The sequence below is a fragment of the Colletotrichum fructicola genome, assembly GCF_000319635.2.
Source record: "Colletotrichum fructicola Nara gc5 chromosome Unknown KSG_Nara_v1_contig01, whole genome shotgun sequence".
Lineage (NCBI taxonomy): Eukaryota > Fungi > Ascomycota > Sordariomycetes > Glomerellales > Glomerellaceae > Colletotrichum > Colletotrichum fructicola.
This window is the reverse complement of record NW_027094051.1, coordinates 3,065,067-3,079,037: the sequence shown is the minus strand read 5'-3', so window position 1 is coordinate 3,079,037 and position 13,971 is coordinate 3,065,067. Positions and strand designations below refer to the sequence as shown.

The following is a 13,971-nucleotide window of genomic DNA, read 5'->3' as shown; positions in this document are numbered from 1 at the left end:
GAACCATCCACCAAGACGTCTGATGGTGTCAAGCTTGTCACTGTTTGACAGTTTGGCTGAGCCACGTTCATTCGTCCAATGAAGCAACTTGCTGCTCACATCCATTGAGATGATTGCTTGATCAGGCCACTTGTTTGCCCGTACTGCTTGCAAGAGGATGTATGCCAAGGTTGTTTAGAGCAGCTGTCCCTGCATGTTGATCTGCAGGGCTGACGCTGTGATGCTCCTGCTCCCTGTGCCACCCCTGATCTTCCTACCTTGACATCCCGTCCACTCCGGGGCCGAGGCGGAACGGCAGGAGCATGAACCTAATCGACATATACACGCGTAAAGGCGTGGGGTCTTCGGCAAGCAAGGTTAGAGCATCTTCGAGGCTTCGCGCCGAATACTTGGCCAGAGTCCGAGACTCAAAGCAGTCTTAGCTTCTACAACCGCCGGTTGACGAGACGTCGTAGTATGAATGTCCGTCAGCGCGGACAAAGAAGCTAAGAAAATTGTTGCGCCTCGCGCTGAAAGATGGCTCTTGGCTACAATTCGCTCAAGAACGACTATTCAGGAGAGCACTGTTTGTGCTCGGGAAGACGACAGCCCCCGGCGGCCGCGTGCTTCGGCATCATGAGGAGAAACGGCGGCCTGACGTTACTGTCCCGGGACTGCGCAGGCAGCCCATGGCTCACGCCCCCTTTGCACTCACGTATCGAACGAACAATGCTGCAAACTTGGATGGGTGAAGACACCCAAAATCTGCTTGAATGCGTCCTCGATGAGCTGTGAGACATTGCCCTTGTCGACCCGTCAGCTTGGGTCGAGCGGGGTGCTTCCCGGGAGAGTGGAACATGGAGGTCGGCCACCTCGAAAGGGAAGCTTCGCCTTTCCCCGCCGAATCGCCGCACAGAATTGGTCGATGACGGACATCATGATGGATGCTACCAGGGACAGTCTTTGTCTACATAGGCCGCTCTAACCGAGTCCCAGCTCTCACAGATCTGGCGCCAAATCCGAGACACGGGGATGAATCGTGATTCTGCTCCAGGGCCTCGCAACCTGACTTAGGATCTCGCCTTCGCATCTGAAATTCGTAGGGGACCGGAGAGATGGAAGTAATAGGCCGTTGAAGGTCGGAATAGCCGTTTGAAATCTCTGCTGTAATCGGATTGGGTATCGAGCGTAGTTCATGGCCTGACGGGCCCCTTTGGAGTTGTTGCCAGACCCACGTCATTCTGTCCGCAAACGGCGATAGACAGCAGTTCCCTCGCTTTACAGAGTCTGGCGGCCCGATGGTAGCCAATCGCGATGCTTTTCCACACCAGCCCCGGGGCCAGGCCTGCTCTGATGAACCATGCGCCCCTGCCCGAGTTCTCGACCCGCCTTTTTCCAGGGTCTCCCGTGTTCACGGCTGAGGAGCTCCCTCATCGTATGGAATTTCTGGGAGGGTTGCCAGGCGCAATCATCGAAACCGATGCCTTTTCTTGTGGCGATTGTAGTTTAGAAGCTCCCGCTTGTGGTCTTCTCCGCCGGTGGACACGTGCTGCGATCTGTGGATGCTGCATAGCCTCACCCTGCCTCAGCCATTCTCCTATATGCCGTACGCTATCACCACAAAAGTATTGTGATCCTCCAAGGCGAAGGTCCAAAAGCGTGTTCCTTGGGGCTGATTTTGAGGCTTATCACAGACGCATGGCCCTGTGTGGCGTACTGCATCCTTGAGGTCTCTGGGACGGGAATGCCTCATGACGATTGCGAGGGACTCGTATTACACGTGTCATGCAAGCTGGCAAGTTACTGCAAGCCCGTGGCTGACAGGAAAGATCCAGGCGAACAGGTCAAATACTGACATTGAAAGGAGTATCTTCTGGTGTTGCCGAGCCTGAGCACAGTGAATTGTCAAGCCGTGGGGGAAGCTGAAGAAAGGCTGAAGTCGAAGGGATCTGCATGATGGTGCAGCGATCTGAAGATCTCAAGGCCATTACGACGGCCCAGGAACATCCTCAATCGTAGAACATGAGGTTGTGATTGGCAACGAGTCTGGGTTGATGGGTGGTGACCAGAGCTCCTTTTGGCCATCTCTAGCCTTCCAGCGGAACTGGCCTTGGACGAGACAACTCTCAGCCTCAATGCTTCCACGGATGCGGAAAAGAGATTGCGAGCAATAGTAGACAAGAGGTCTCCTTTTCTCATGGCGGCTCATTAACTGTCCGTCCCGCGTTGGGTACGTGGTTACCCGTGCGGGGGGCAGATATCCTGCAGCTAGCTCGAGCACTGGGCAGACTGGAAAGGGATGAGCCAATGCCGTCCCATCTTTTGACTGATGGCTTGCAGACGATCTTCAGGCTAGCCAGGGGGGATCCTCCCGCTTTCTCCCTCTCTTCGTAACTCCCGTGGTCCAGACAGCGCCAGCACAGGTTCAATTTCCTGGCTGGTGTCAGTATGCGTCTGGCGTGCGTCAGCTCGGGCTTCTTCGAGTCAAGCTGGCGTCAGCTACGCCATGTGTCTATGTACAGACGGGCTTGCGACTGCGGTCGCGGTCAATCGCGTTCGCAGCCAAACATTCCGCGCGCGCCAACTGGGTCGTAGTTTACCCGTGTGTCTTGGATCTGTTCCAGAGGTAGCGCTTGGGGTGCCTAGGGAGCTTAGCATTCCTCTTGACCTGATATTCTCCTTGCTTGTGAGCCGAATAGGAAATAGGAAGTTCATGCAACAATCAACAAAGCCGGAGAGGAAGTAGCAAGTCCTTCCAAGATCGCATTGTGCAGGCCATGATTCGCCGATACGTGAGTCCGCGACGACGACCGACGTCCTTCCGTCTGCCCATCTGGGTCTGGGTACTCCTTGCCATTGGGCTGCTCGAGTCTGCGTACCACTGTAGCAGATTCAGGGTACCAGTGCCGGTTGAAGAGCAAGATGAGCCGTTCTACACGTCGTGTCGTGAGCCAGACGTGACTGGCAACCGCGAGAACGGAGTAATTGTCATGCTGGCGAGAAACTCGGAGCTCGAAGCCGCAAACCATACCGTCGCATCTTTCGAGAGGCACTTCAATCGATGGTTCCATTACCCAATCGTGTTCCTCAACGACGAGCCGTTCGACGACAGGTTCATGGAGGTGCTGGGGAGTACATCGAGCGGAGATGTGACATTCGAGACAATACAACGGGAGGATTGGACGTTTCCGACGTGGCTCAACCAAACAGCAGCGAAGGAGAGCATCGCCAAGCAGGGAGCACGTGGAACGATACATGCTGGGCAAGAAGGCTACCACCACATGTGCCGGTTCTATTCAGGGTGAGTAAGAAAGGCTGGGCAGGTACCGTGTACTTGAGAACAGAGACTCACCGAAAGCAACGCAGGAAATTCTACCACCTCGAAGTACTCCAAAAGTACAAGTGGTACTGGCGACTCGAACCGGACGTCGATTTCTACTGCTCGATAACATACGATCCGTTCGTCGAAATGGCCCGGCGCAAGAAGGTGTATGGCTTCACATTGTCCCTTTGGGAGGAATGGGCCACGGTCCCGTCGCTGTTCCGGCACACGGCCGAGTTCAAGGAAGCCTTCGACATCGCGTCATCGTCGCTTTGGACGGCGATGATGGAGCCGTCCTGGCTGCCGTACCCATTGAGATCGTTGATGAGTTTTCTACCGCATCGCGATCGGGTTGGTGACGCCTGGAGCGGCTGCCATTACTGGAGCAATTTCGAGATAGCCGACCTCGACTTCTTCAGGGGCAAACAATATCAGTCCTTCTTCAGGACGCTCGAAAGCACAGGCGGGTTCTATTTCGAGAGGGTGAGTCGACAAGCGCGCGTTGAAGAATACGTCGAGGTACATGGTGACGGGGAGTGTAAGAAGGAAGAAGCCGGCCGGGGTGAATTGGGAAAGAAGAAGTCACTTCCTTTTCGAGACTGCCGAGCCGCTTCCCGGAATACCTCCCCTACGCCGCTGCCTTGGCGACTTTCGGGTTGCACAAGATCGCTAACAGGGATTTGTTGTTGCATTTAGTGGGGAGATGCCGCTGTACATTCACTGGCTGTGGGCATGCTCCTTGACCCCAGCCAGGTTCACCACTTTGAAGACTTTGGATATAGACATGACGACGTCTTCCAGTGTCCTGCGAATTCGCCTGGAGGGCAATTAGAAGGCTCTCAAAGGCTTGGCAACGAAACATTCTCGCCGCCAATCGAAGGCGGCATCGGGTGCCGGTGCGAATGCGACGGCCGAAGGAGAAGCAACTACAACGGATACTGCTTGAATAAGCTGAAGTCGCCGAACACGGCGAAAAGGCCTTGGCTGTCTTGGTCACTCTGAACAAACGCCCTTGCATTGGATTGTTAGCGTTGGAGGAAATAATGGGCGATCAATTCCTGTGTAAGTTGCCTACCTGGCCAGGATACTTGGAGGATAAACGAAGGAGATACCCATGTCATAATCGCATATGCAGCTTTACATAGAACAGATTTGTTTGAAGAAAATCTATAGACTCGATGAAAAGGTGTCGAACTCCTGCGGGCCCCCAAGCAGATCGCTGATTTTGACCGCTCTTCCGTCTAGGCCGATAACTCCAGAGATTCCTAATCGCACACTACATTACAGTGTCTTTCTCATCAGGGGGCTCGCTGGGCCCCTAATCTTCGTCAGAATCATACTTGCCCTGGTAGTCTCCCAGCAAGATATCGTCAACTCCCAATCCCGACGTGTTGTTCCTAAGCCACTCCGTCTCGACTCGGAAGAATATCCACACCCACCGTCGAAATACCTCAAGAGATTGCAAAAGAAAAATGGAGCTCTCAAAGTCGGTGAATTTGTCCAAGGTCGCGCTCAGCTTAATGGACCAAGTGCAACGCAGCATCAGATCCATCCCGATAACACAGTAGTAGATGACGGGCTGCTGGAAGACGAGTCGCCGCCGCAGGCCGAATGAATGTTCCGGATTGTTGCGCTCCCTGGCCGAGGAGAAGAGAGTCAAGTCCCAATCCTTGGCGACATCCCAATACCAAGAGTAAAGCGAGTTGACCAGTGCTGCCACCAACCACGCCCTGTTCAGCCCGGGCGCCGACGTGCCGGCCGGCAAGCTGCGCTGCATTGCGCCGAAGATAATGACCGGAAACGCTGTCGCGTACTTGGTTGCGTTGGCAAGATGCTGACCGCCCCAGCCGACAGACTCCTTGTATGGCGCCCTCTTTACTCGCAGATATTCGATGATACACTGTCGGAACCGGATCGCGAAAGGCACGGCCATGATGAGCGGTACCATGACAGTTCCGCCACAGTTGCGGTCAGGACGAGCGGTTGAGGAACCAGACGGCGTGAAGAACATGCAGAGCACAACGTAGAGGTCTCCCAGGATTTTCGAGTAGCTCGTCAACACATCGGCGAGCAGGATGTCTCCGAACTTGCCGTCCTGAGCCTGCGCTATCCCTCCGATACTCACGCGCTTTAGTGTCGCGAGAAACCGCGAGCGCCCGCCGTGTGAGAAGCTGCGGATCGGGACGAAGAAGATGGCCGCGAGGGCGACGAAATATGTCATCGGCAGCCAGTCATATTCGATAACGAGGGAGGGTGTGCGACGGGTGAAGATCCAGAACGTTGAGATCGAGAGAAAGAAGACGGTGGACAGAACGGTCGCGAGGCGGTATGTCGAGAGGTGATGCGCCGGCTCCGTCGGAGAGGATCGTGTAGGGTATCGGATCAAGGTGGGCACGTCGATTTTGAACTTGTGAAGGCAGTGGAGGTTCACTCCCCAACCCCAAACGGCTGTCTTGCTGTCAGTTCCGTTGTCTAAGCGTTAGGTATTGGCGACTTACCCAGTATGATAATAAACCCAATGCGATAGGGCAGGGGAAAGGTCAAGCTGAACGAGTCGAGCTCCGACTCGACCTTCGGATCACCGTCCATGGCGCTGGGTGAGAAGGGAACAAGGCATCGAGAACGGAAAGGAGGGGCGGGCTCTACGGAGCCAGAACTGTGTCCAAAGGAGTGACTAGAACTCAAAGAAACTTCATGCGAATTAAAATCGTGGTCGACCGCGACTGGAAGTGTATCACGAGGAATCGACTTCAAGCGGAGGGAGGGATGTGTTGAATGCGCCGTGTCCAGTTCAGGAGTAGATTGAATTAATTGTCCGCCGGCTTATCGTTATCGACATGGCCCGTGCTCTGAGATCTTACGTACCTCCGCTGGATGACGTCCACTCCTCTTGATTGGCAATGGGTAATCATTTGTTAACTTTTAAATTCTGATTGCATTTGAATATGTTAAGCGACCAGCGAAATGTCTTTTAGAGGGACCACATCTTTCTCAGACTAGAGGATGTTTCGCAATTTCCCGCAAGTGTCACAGCGCCCATGTCCGACCTTGGCTTCCTCACCGAGGCTCACCGAGGTGTCTGGTCACATCTCGATCCGAGTTCGTGAGGGTGGGATCGTCAGCGCCATGCACACAAACAATGGTCTTTCTGACCACCAATTTCAGGCGAGTTAGAACTTTTGGCTGCATTAAAGCGCCCGTTTGACGGGCGGGGTACGTTTCTGCAACGTCACTCAAAGAACATGAACCGTAACCCCTCCGGCCGGCCATCGGCGCGGGAAACAAATAACTAACCGCATGACTGAGCTACCTATTTGAAGTTGTCCTCTGTAGACAACTTTCCATATTCATTCCATCTTTGAATTCCGTAGACAAATTTGATTTCTACTTATTCATCATGTCTCCCAAACGAGTTCCCAAGTACGTCCTCGCTTCCTTGGCCATCTCACTTGGAGGGCTTGCGAATGGCCTCGACACAGGCTCTATCGGAGCGATAACAGCCATGTCTCAATTCAAAGAGTCGATAGGGAACTTGAGCCCCTTTCTCGTTGGTTTCACAGTCTCACTCATAATGCTTGCGGGGGCCGTTCCGTCCGTCTTGACCGGGTACCTCGCAGATAGGTTCGGACGCCTGAAATTGAACGTTGCGGGGGCTGTCTTATTCGGAATCGGGGTGTTGCTCCAGGGTACAGCATACACGCTGCCGCACTTCATGTTTGGAAGGGCTTTGGCTGGCCTCGGCGAGGGAGTCTTTCTGGCCAACTTGAGCGTCTATATCTGCGAAATCTCCCCCGCCAGATCCAGGGGTATGTTGGCTGCGCTCCCTCAGTTCATGTCGACCGCGGGAGTCTGTGTTGGATACTTTGCCGCCTACGGGACCGTCAATATCGATTCAAGCTTGTCCTGGCGGCTGCCCTATGTAATTCAAGGTGTTTGCGCTGTCTTGTTCGGAGCCGGCAGCCTCGTCCTCCCCGAATCACCGAGGTGGTTACTCCTTCACGGCCGTCGAGCTGACGCTATGCGCGCCCTCGAACGACTCGACTTTTCCAGAGCCGAAGCTGAGCGGGACTTTCTCTCTACTTCGCAATCGGAGCAAAAGCCTAGTCTTTCCCCATGGCAGAGCTTTATCCTGCTATTCAAGAGAGGATACCGTACTAGGACAACCCTGGCCATCTTCATTCTCGGCATGATTCAGCTGTCTGGCATCGACGGCGTTGTCTACGTGAGTCTTCTCAACGACTGCTTTCATACTCCACTGACGCAGCCAAGTATGCACCGATTCTATTCGCACGAGCTGGTCTCCCAGGGGAAACCGCCGCCTTCTTAGCCTCAGGGCTGTCGGCGATTCTGATGCTAGCCATCTCCGTTCCGGCGTTCTTGCTTGCCGATAAATGGGGTCGGCGGACCTCAGCCATCTCAGGAGGCGTCGGCCTCACATGCTGCATGCTTCTGATGGGCATATTGTACGCTGCCGGGGTCGTTCATCCATACGGGGCCGCCCGATGGGTCGTCATCATCTGTGTGTTCGCTTTCGGCCTCACGTACTCCGCGACATGGAATATTGTCGGCAAAGTCTACGCCAGCGAGATCCAGCCAGGGAACACCCGCGCCGCAGCAAATTGTGTGGGGACCGGTGTCAACTTTGTAAGTGTTGCGTTTTCAAAGACTCTCGAGGGACTTGGCTCACACAGTCGCATAGCTTTGCAACTGGATCGTTGCCATGATCACCCCTATCCTCCTCGACAAGTCCGCCTTTGGAGCCTACTTCCTCTTCGCCGGTCTGGCTTTCGGTACTACCGCTGTCCTTGCAGCTTACATGCCTGAGACGCGCGGCCGGTCACTGGAAAGTATCCAAGAAGCCTTCCATCGGCCTCCGTTCAAGGGTCTGGATCACTACTTGGGACGTATGAAACCCCGCCACCGAAGGGCCGTCCGGGAGGAAGACCCCACCGGCTCCGGTGTGGAGCTCGGCCCGTCCGGTCGGTCGGCCGCGAGCAGTGTGGTCGATGCCGCTTCGAGCGGGCTACGGCTTGAACTTTCAACGTAGGTGTGTTGAATCTCGTCAAGTTTCTTTAATCTAGAAGGTGAGTCCTATGTCTCTGGTAGACAACTGTCTAGATATTCTACCCGTGCGTATTGTCTACCAGTGACATTGGGCTTACAAGATTAAAGGCTAGGTTGATGGGATATGAGGTAAAGAGAGTAGAAACACTTCATACCTCAGCATTCGATATGAGGAATAGAGCTAGACACTTTGAGATTCTCTGTTAATGAGTTTCATTGAGGATGTGCTGTCAAGCATATGTTGTGATAACCCTGAGATCCCCAGACCTAGACGTAGCTAACTGTATAGAATTGACTCCTCAGTCGTCATCTTTCCTGTGGGTCCACAATACTAATGGCGTTCCTGCATGCTGATGTGAACCAATGACCGGATGTCTTGAGATGGTAGTAATGGCAGTCATCTACCTGCGCGGCGGGGGTCAAAAATGCAGTGAAATGACCAGGGTCGGAAACTAGTACAATGCGCAGCTGGCAATATCACATGAGGCTTACGCCATAGTCCAATCATTCACACTCACTCCGCCCAAAGACGCGTTGGCATATGCAATCGTCCCCGCCTTCGAACCTGAGGGGTTGAACCCGGGGACTTTAGAAGCTTGGCTAGATGTCAGCTTGGATGCCTAAACGCGGGCAGCGCTATCAGCCCATTCTTTTGGGAAGGCGACTTCTACGAAAATCTGATCTCTAAATCTTGAAGAAAGCAATCTACTTTGTCTCTGGCACTTATCATAGGTTCTGTGTTGCATTGGGTTTTCAAGTCATGCGTATGCCAACGATGCGGAACCGAACCCTCGATCACCAACTTCTTTGCGGTTCCACGACATGACATTGTCCTCACGCTCGATTACACAAGCATCGTCGATAGAAGGGCAAAGCTCACAAAAATTCCCAGTCACCACTTGGGTCAAATCCACACATCGAGGGCCTGATGATTTCTATTTCTGTCCTTCCATGCAACATCACCCTCCTCTTCCACCTCCCAACACTCACGTCAACCTCGACACCCCATCCTTGAACTTCTCAAAAATGCTCAAATCAACCGCGGCAGCCATGGCCTCGTACCCAGCCGGGTTCAAATGCAAATGATCCCCCGTATCAAACTCCGCCCTCAACCTCTCCGGCGCCGCGGGATCCCTCACCGCCGCGTCAAAGTCGATCACGGCATCGTACCGCCCCGAGGTGCGGATCCACTCGTTCACGCGCTGCCGCGTCTTCTCCCGCTCGGGGTCCGAGTACGGCTGGTCGGCGCCGGTGAAGGGCGTAATGGTCGCGCCAAAGACGGGGACGCCGAAGCGGTGCAGGCGCGTGGCGATCTGGTCGAAGGCGAGGAGGAGGCGGTCGCCGATGGCGGTCTGCGAGGCGGTGTCGTTGGCCGCGACGCCGATGTCGTTGACGCCCTCGAAGATCACGGCGTAGCGCACGCCAGTGTGGGCGACGACGTCGCGGTCGAGGCGGCCCAGGGCGTTGGGGCCGAGGCCGTCGGCGAGGACGCGGTTGCCGCCTGCGGCCTGGTTGACGACGGCGATGTTGCGCGTGGTGGCGGAGGAGGAGTTGGAGGATTGCAGGCGCGCGAGGAGGCGGTCCGGCCAGCGGTTGTTGGCGTTGGTGGTCGAGCCGCGGCCGTCGCTGATGGAGTCGCCGACGATGGCGACCGCCGCGGAGGAGCCCTTGGGGACCTGGGCCTCGATGGCGCTGATGAGGTACCAGTGGTCCGTCGCGGTGGCGTTGCCGCCGAGGTCCTGGTCGGCGACGCGGTTGCCGGCGGCGAGGAAGGAGGTGGTGCGGGAGCCGGGGTGGCCGGTGATGCTGTTGGTGGACTGGCCGTCGGCGAGGTAGATTGTGACGGAGACGACGGCGTTGGCGTCGACGGGGAGGTCAATGGGGTCCGAGAAGACGACGGCGCCGTTGGGGACGGCGAAGGTGCCGCTGCCGGAGAAGGTGACGATCTGGAGCGAGGCGGCGTCGATGGCGCTCGTGCCGGCCGTGTTGTTCGCGGTGCGGGCGATTGTGACGGCCGTGATGGGTAGGTCGGAGCCCCCGAAGACGTTGCTTATCTGGAGGCGCAGGGTGGACGAGGGCAGGGAGAGCTTGACTGTTTGGCGGAGGGTTGCGTCGTTGAAAACGCGGCCTGTTTCGTTCTGCAAAGTGTGAGCGGATGAAGGAAGTCGTGGAGAGGTGCACTTACAAACGGCGCCGGAGGCAGGTTGGCCGGCTCGACGAGCTGAGGCATAGTGCCCCAGACAGTCACCCATTCCTTCTCATCCCGAGTGGGATAGCGCGAGCGCGCTGCCTCGGTCAATGGCGATGCGATGAGCAAGGCCGCGAGGGCCGTCTTGAGCGAGAACAACATCGTGAGAGCCTCAAAGTCACCCAGCGGATGGCACGCTCCAAGAAGCTCCAGCTACGGGGGCCGGGAGTGGTATTTAAGGCATGCTACCTTTGATCTCATTGTGCCTGGTTGCCCCTCAATATAACAAGCTTTCCAATTGGGAGTATTGCTGCGCTCGCCATGTGGGCACACGCGATGTTCCGGCAATACGGAATTGATGGGTGATGGATAATGGGGGGTTGAACCCGGTTGAAGTTCAGGCTAAATTCAACTGCCCGTGGGGAAATTTGGGGAGATGAGTTCGTCCCATGCGAATACTACGCCGTCTCCAAGTCCGGCCCGCTTTGGGGGATGCCTCCCCCCGCATGACAAAGACTTATTGGAGACACTGGGGGGCGATCTGGGGGACGGTGACGGCCGAGATTAAATGGGCTCGGTGACGGGAGAAAAGGCAACGCTGACGAGGGTTGGGGTGACGATCAGGGATTGACATTCCAATGCTACACTAAAGTGCATGCTAGTGTACAAGAGGACGGGGACCGGCTTCTCCAAGAAACGACTGTGATTGCTTTCTCCAAACAACATCATCCATTACACACTACAAACTTCAGACAAGGACTGAAAAGGAGGGAAACGAAAAGAAAGAACATCGATACCAAACCAGCCACTTGGAGCAGCAGCAAGTCGAGGTAGGACGGGCTGATGACCCAAACAGCCTGGAGCGCGTTCGGTAAGGAGGTTCTACCGTGGGGGTGGGAAGCACGACATCTCAGATGCGCAGGGTCTTGTCGAACGAAGCGGGCAGAGCGGCAACGTCGGCCCAGTCACCGGCGCATGCGACGAACGACTCGGAGGGATGGTTGACCATGCCGTACTCATCCTCGATGGCGGCGGTCGATTGACTAACGCGGGAGTGGCAGCGGACTTTGATGCTCTCCTTGGACGAGATGTCCTTGACGTCCAAGTCTCCGGGGCACCTCCGACCATGCACCCATTCGTAGGTGGTCATGGTGCCGAGAGGCTGGATCAGGTTGTGGAGGACCATGTTGCCCGAAGTCAGCTCAGTGCCAAGCACCATCGAAGGTTGGGATGCGGTGGACGGCATTCGATTGACTACAGTATTGTCGGTGGCAACAGAAGGGGGGCCCGAGATGGTCTCAGAACGGTCGATGAGAACAATGTCCTCGTCGCTTTCACAGGAGTGATAGCCTGGAGTCTGAGGCCGGGAGTCTAGGGCAACACGACCATGGGCAATGGTGGAGGAAGACTCGGTCGAGTCAAGTCTTTGCGGACTGCGGGCCTCCTCGAAGCGGCTTTCGTTCTTGAACTCGTCGATGGCGACGTGGAAGGGGATGTGCGTGTGCTTGTGACCTTCTCGGCGATCCATATCGGACTTTGTGTGTTGTGTGTCTTGAGGGAAAGGACGTATTATCGGGATGGTCTGGAGTCCAGCCGTCGAGTGATGCTGGATGAGGGTTGCTGCTGAAGGGTACGATGTTAGTCCCGGCCCAGGGCAAGAGGTAATAGTGTCGACTTACCAGAGACTCTGCGGAGTGATCCAAGTGGGCAATGTGCTTTCTTGAGAGGGAAAGAGTGAGGTGAGTGGTGACGGGTCGGGCAAGCAAGTGGTTCGAGGACACCAGTTGCTCGAGGGAGATGGCTCTCTTTTGAGGAAGGCCAGAGGGTGCTATCCGTTCCAGGATGGCCTTTTACAAACGTCTATGAGACTAATGGAAAGGGGTATCGGCTTGATATAATATCAAATTTGCTTCTTGAGGGAAGAGAAGTCGAGGAGGAGTGGACGACGTAGGAAGGAGCTCCCTATATGTATGTTGGCTGAAGATGCATTGGCGTGTAGGGTGTGTGGTGACGGAAGGGGTGGACGAGAGTCAGCCATCCTGGACGTGCCATTTCTTGTCGTCTCTTTACGACTTCACCCCTGCTCCTCGCAAAGAGTCTGAGCCTGAAGCAGTAAGGTAGAAGAAGGTGAGATGGGCGGCAGTGGCATGCGCTGCATGCAACGCAGCAGCTGCACTGCAAGTTAGGTGGGATGGGTTGATGTGGGGACTGGGCAGGTACCTGTACACTCACGCATACGGCTTCCAGGTGCAGTGGGTTGACTGCGCGGAGTAACCGCCGAGACAGCGACAGCACGGGCAGCAATTGACGCGTGTGGGGATCCTCTGCAGAGTCCTTTCGAGTGTCTATCTTCCTGTCTCTTCCATTTTTCAAATACCGTACCTTGACTATTGCTCAGCTCTTTCCCTTCCCTGGACTTTGGACGGGACTACCTCCGGTACTTCAGCAGCAGGTACACAAATCCCAAGGGTCCTGACTGTGCACTTAATTCTGTCTGTTTCCCTTCCCGGGTCTGTACCTGCCTCGGCAGTACGAATACACACACTCGCCTCGATGAAGTCGCATCTTCGTCCACCTTCGCCCATGACCAGAATGCAGCTACCAAAACTTCCGCTCGCTAATCCACGCGGGAACAAGACGTCCGCGACTGGCCTTGGCACACGGCAAGGCATTTTCATCCCCTTGGCAGCTCCTGCTTCGGATTTTGGCCTCAGGTCGGACTGCCGTCTCTTCGCCTATTGCTCTCTCCCTTCGTCTACCTTCACCACCCTTTTCTTCCCCCAGTTCCTTCACGCAAGCCTCACTCTTCGTCTTGCCATGTTCTCCCGAGAATCTCGACCGGACCCTCTTTCTCGGGTGTTCGTACTCCTGGCCAATGCCATCGCGTCGACTCGTCTTGTTTCCTCCGAAATCAAATTTACACCCACTCAACGATCAACTTTGCGGTGTCTCAGCTGCTAAGACAGTGCTACAACTGTCAAGGAAACGGCGGACGATTCACTGCCCAAGTTTCATTGCGCGCCATTGGCCTTACAGGGATTCCATTGACGCAATGACACTCGCGTCTCCCAGCTCTGTGTTAGACTTCTGTTAGACTTCGAGGTGACAGCTGCATCTGTCGAGCATCGTGTTCTGAAGTCTAGTTACTTACATCCATGCGCTGCGCCCCTGCAAATCTGCAGCTAAAAAGTACTGTGTGTACCAAAATCTACGACAGGTGCGGTATGTCATTGACCCCACTGCTCCAACACCTCAAGCACCGCCGACGCTTGGCTTCTGAGCAAGCATGCAGTTCATACCGGCCTACTGCTTCAGTCACGTTGCGTTCAAGATCATCATCACCATCATCGCGATGACCCCCTTCTCGGGCTCATTCACCGAGCTGCTGAACATATCAACAAACATTGACCACTGACTA

The 13,971-nt window shown here is 55.4% G+C and overlaps 5 protein-coding genes across 5 annotated transcripts; 2 read left to right on the top strand and 3 right to left on the bottom strand.

Moving 5' to 3' along the window:
* Positions 1–2,756: 2,756 nt before the first annotated feature.
* On the top strand, positions 2,757–4,303 carry CGGC5_v000894 (O-glycoside alpha-1,2-mannosyltransferase-like protein 4; the record flags this gene model as incomplete). The annotated part of the gene is made up of 3 exons (XM_066150735.1): positions 2,757–3,280; positions 3,346–3,784; positions 3,998–4,303. The coding sequence occupies 3 exons, from the start codon at positions 2,757–2,759 to the stop codon at positions 4,301–4,303; spliced, it is 1,269 nt and encodes a 422-aa protein (XP_066009875.1).
* Positions 4,304–4,619: 316 nt separating this feature from the next.
* CGGC5_v000893 (Protein ERD1-like protein 1) lies at positions 4,620–5,890 on the bottom strand (the record flags this gene model as incomplete). The annotated part of the gene is made up of 2 exons (XM_032020041.1): positions 4,620–5,749; positions 5,800–5,890. 2 exons carry the CDS (start codon positions 5,888–5,890, stop codon positions 4,620–4,622), a joined length of 1,221 nt encoding a protein of 406 aa, XP_031882901.1.
* An 808-nt stretch (positions 5,891–6,698) lies between these two features.
* MST8 (Sugar transport protein MST8) lies at positions 6,699–8,478 on the top strand (the record flags this gene model as incomplete). The annotated part of the gene is made up of 5 exons (XM_032020043.2): positions 6,699–7,523; positions 7,571–7,945; positions 8,001–8,284; positions 8,369–8,385; positions 8,474–8,478. 5 exons carry the CDS (start codon positions 6,699–6,701, stop codon positions 8,476–8,478), a joined length of 1,506 nt encoding a protein of 501 aa, XP_031882793.2.
* An 873-nt stretch (positions 8,479–9,351) lies between these two features.
* CGGC5_v000891 (uncharacterized protein) lies at positions 9,352–10,715 on the bottom strand (the record flags this gene model as incomplete). Its single annotated transcript, XM_032020044.1, has 2 exons — positions 9,352–10,503; positions 10,551–10,715. The coding sequence occupies 2 exons, from the start codon at positions 10,713–10,715 to the stop codon at positions 9,352–9,354; spliced, it is 1,317 nt and encodes a 438-aa protein (XP_031882792.1).
* A 748-nt stretch (positions 10,716–11,463) lies between these two features.
* On the bottom strand, positions 11,464–12,789 carry CGGC5_v000890 (uncharacterized protein; the record flags this gene model as incomplete). The annotated part of the gene is made up of 3 exons (XM_066150734.1): positions 11,464–12,176; positions 12,233–12,400; positions 12,786–12,789. The coding sequence occupies 3 exons, from the start codon at positions 12,787–12,789 to the stop codon at positions 11,464–11,466; spliced, it is 885 nt and encodes a 294-aa protein (XP_066009874.1).
* Between the last annotated feature and the right edge of the window lie 1,182 nt (positions 12,790–13,971).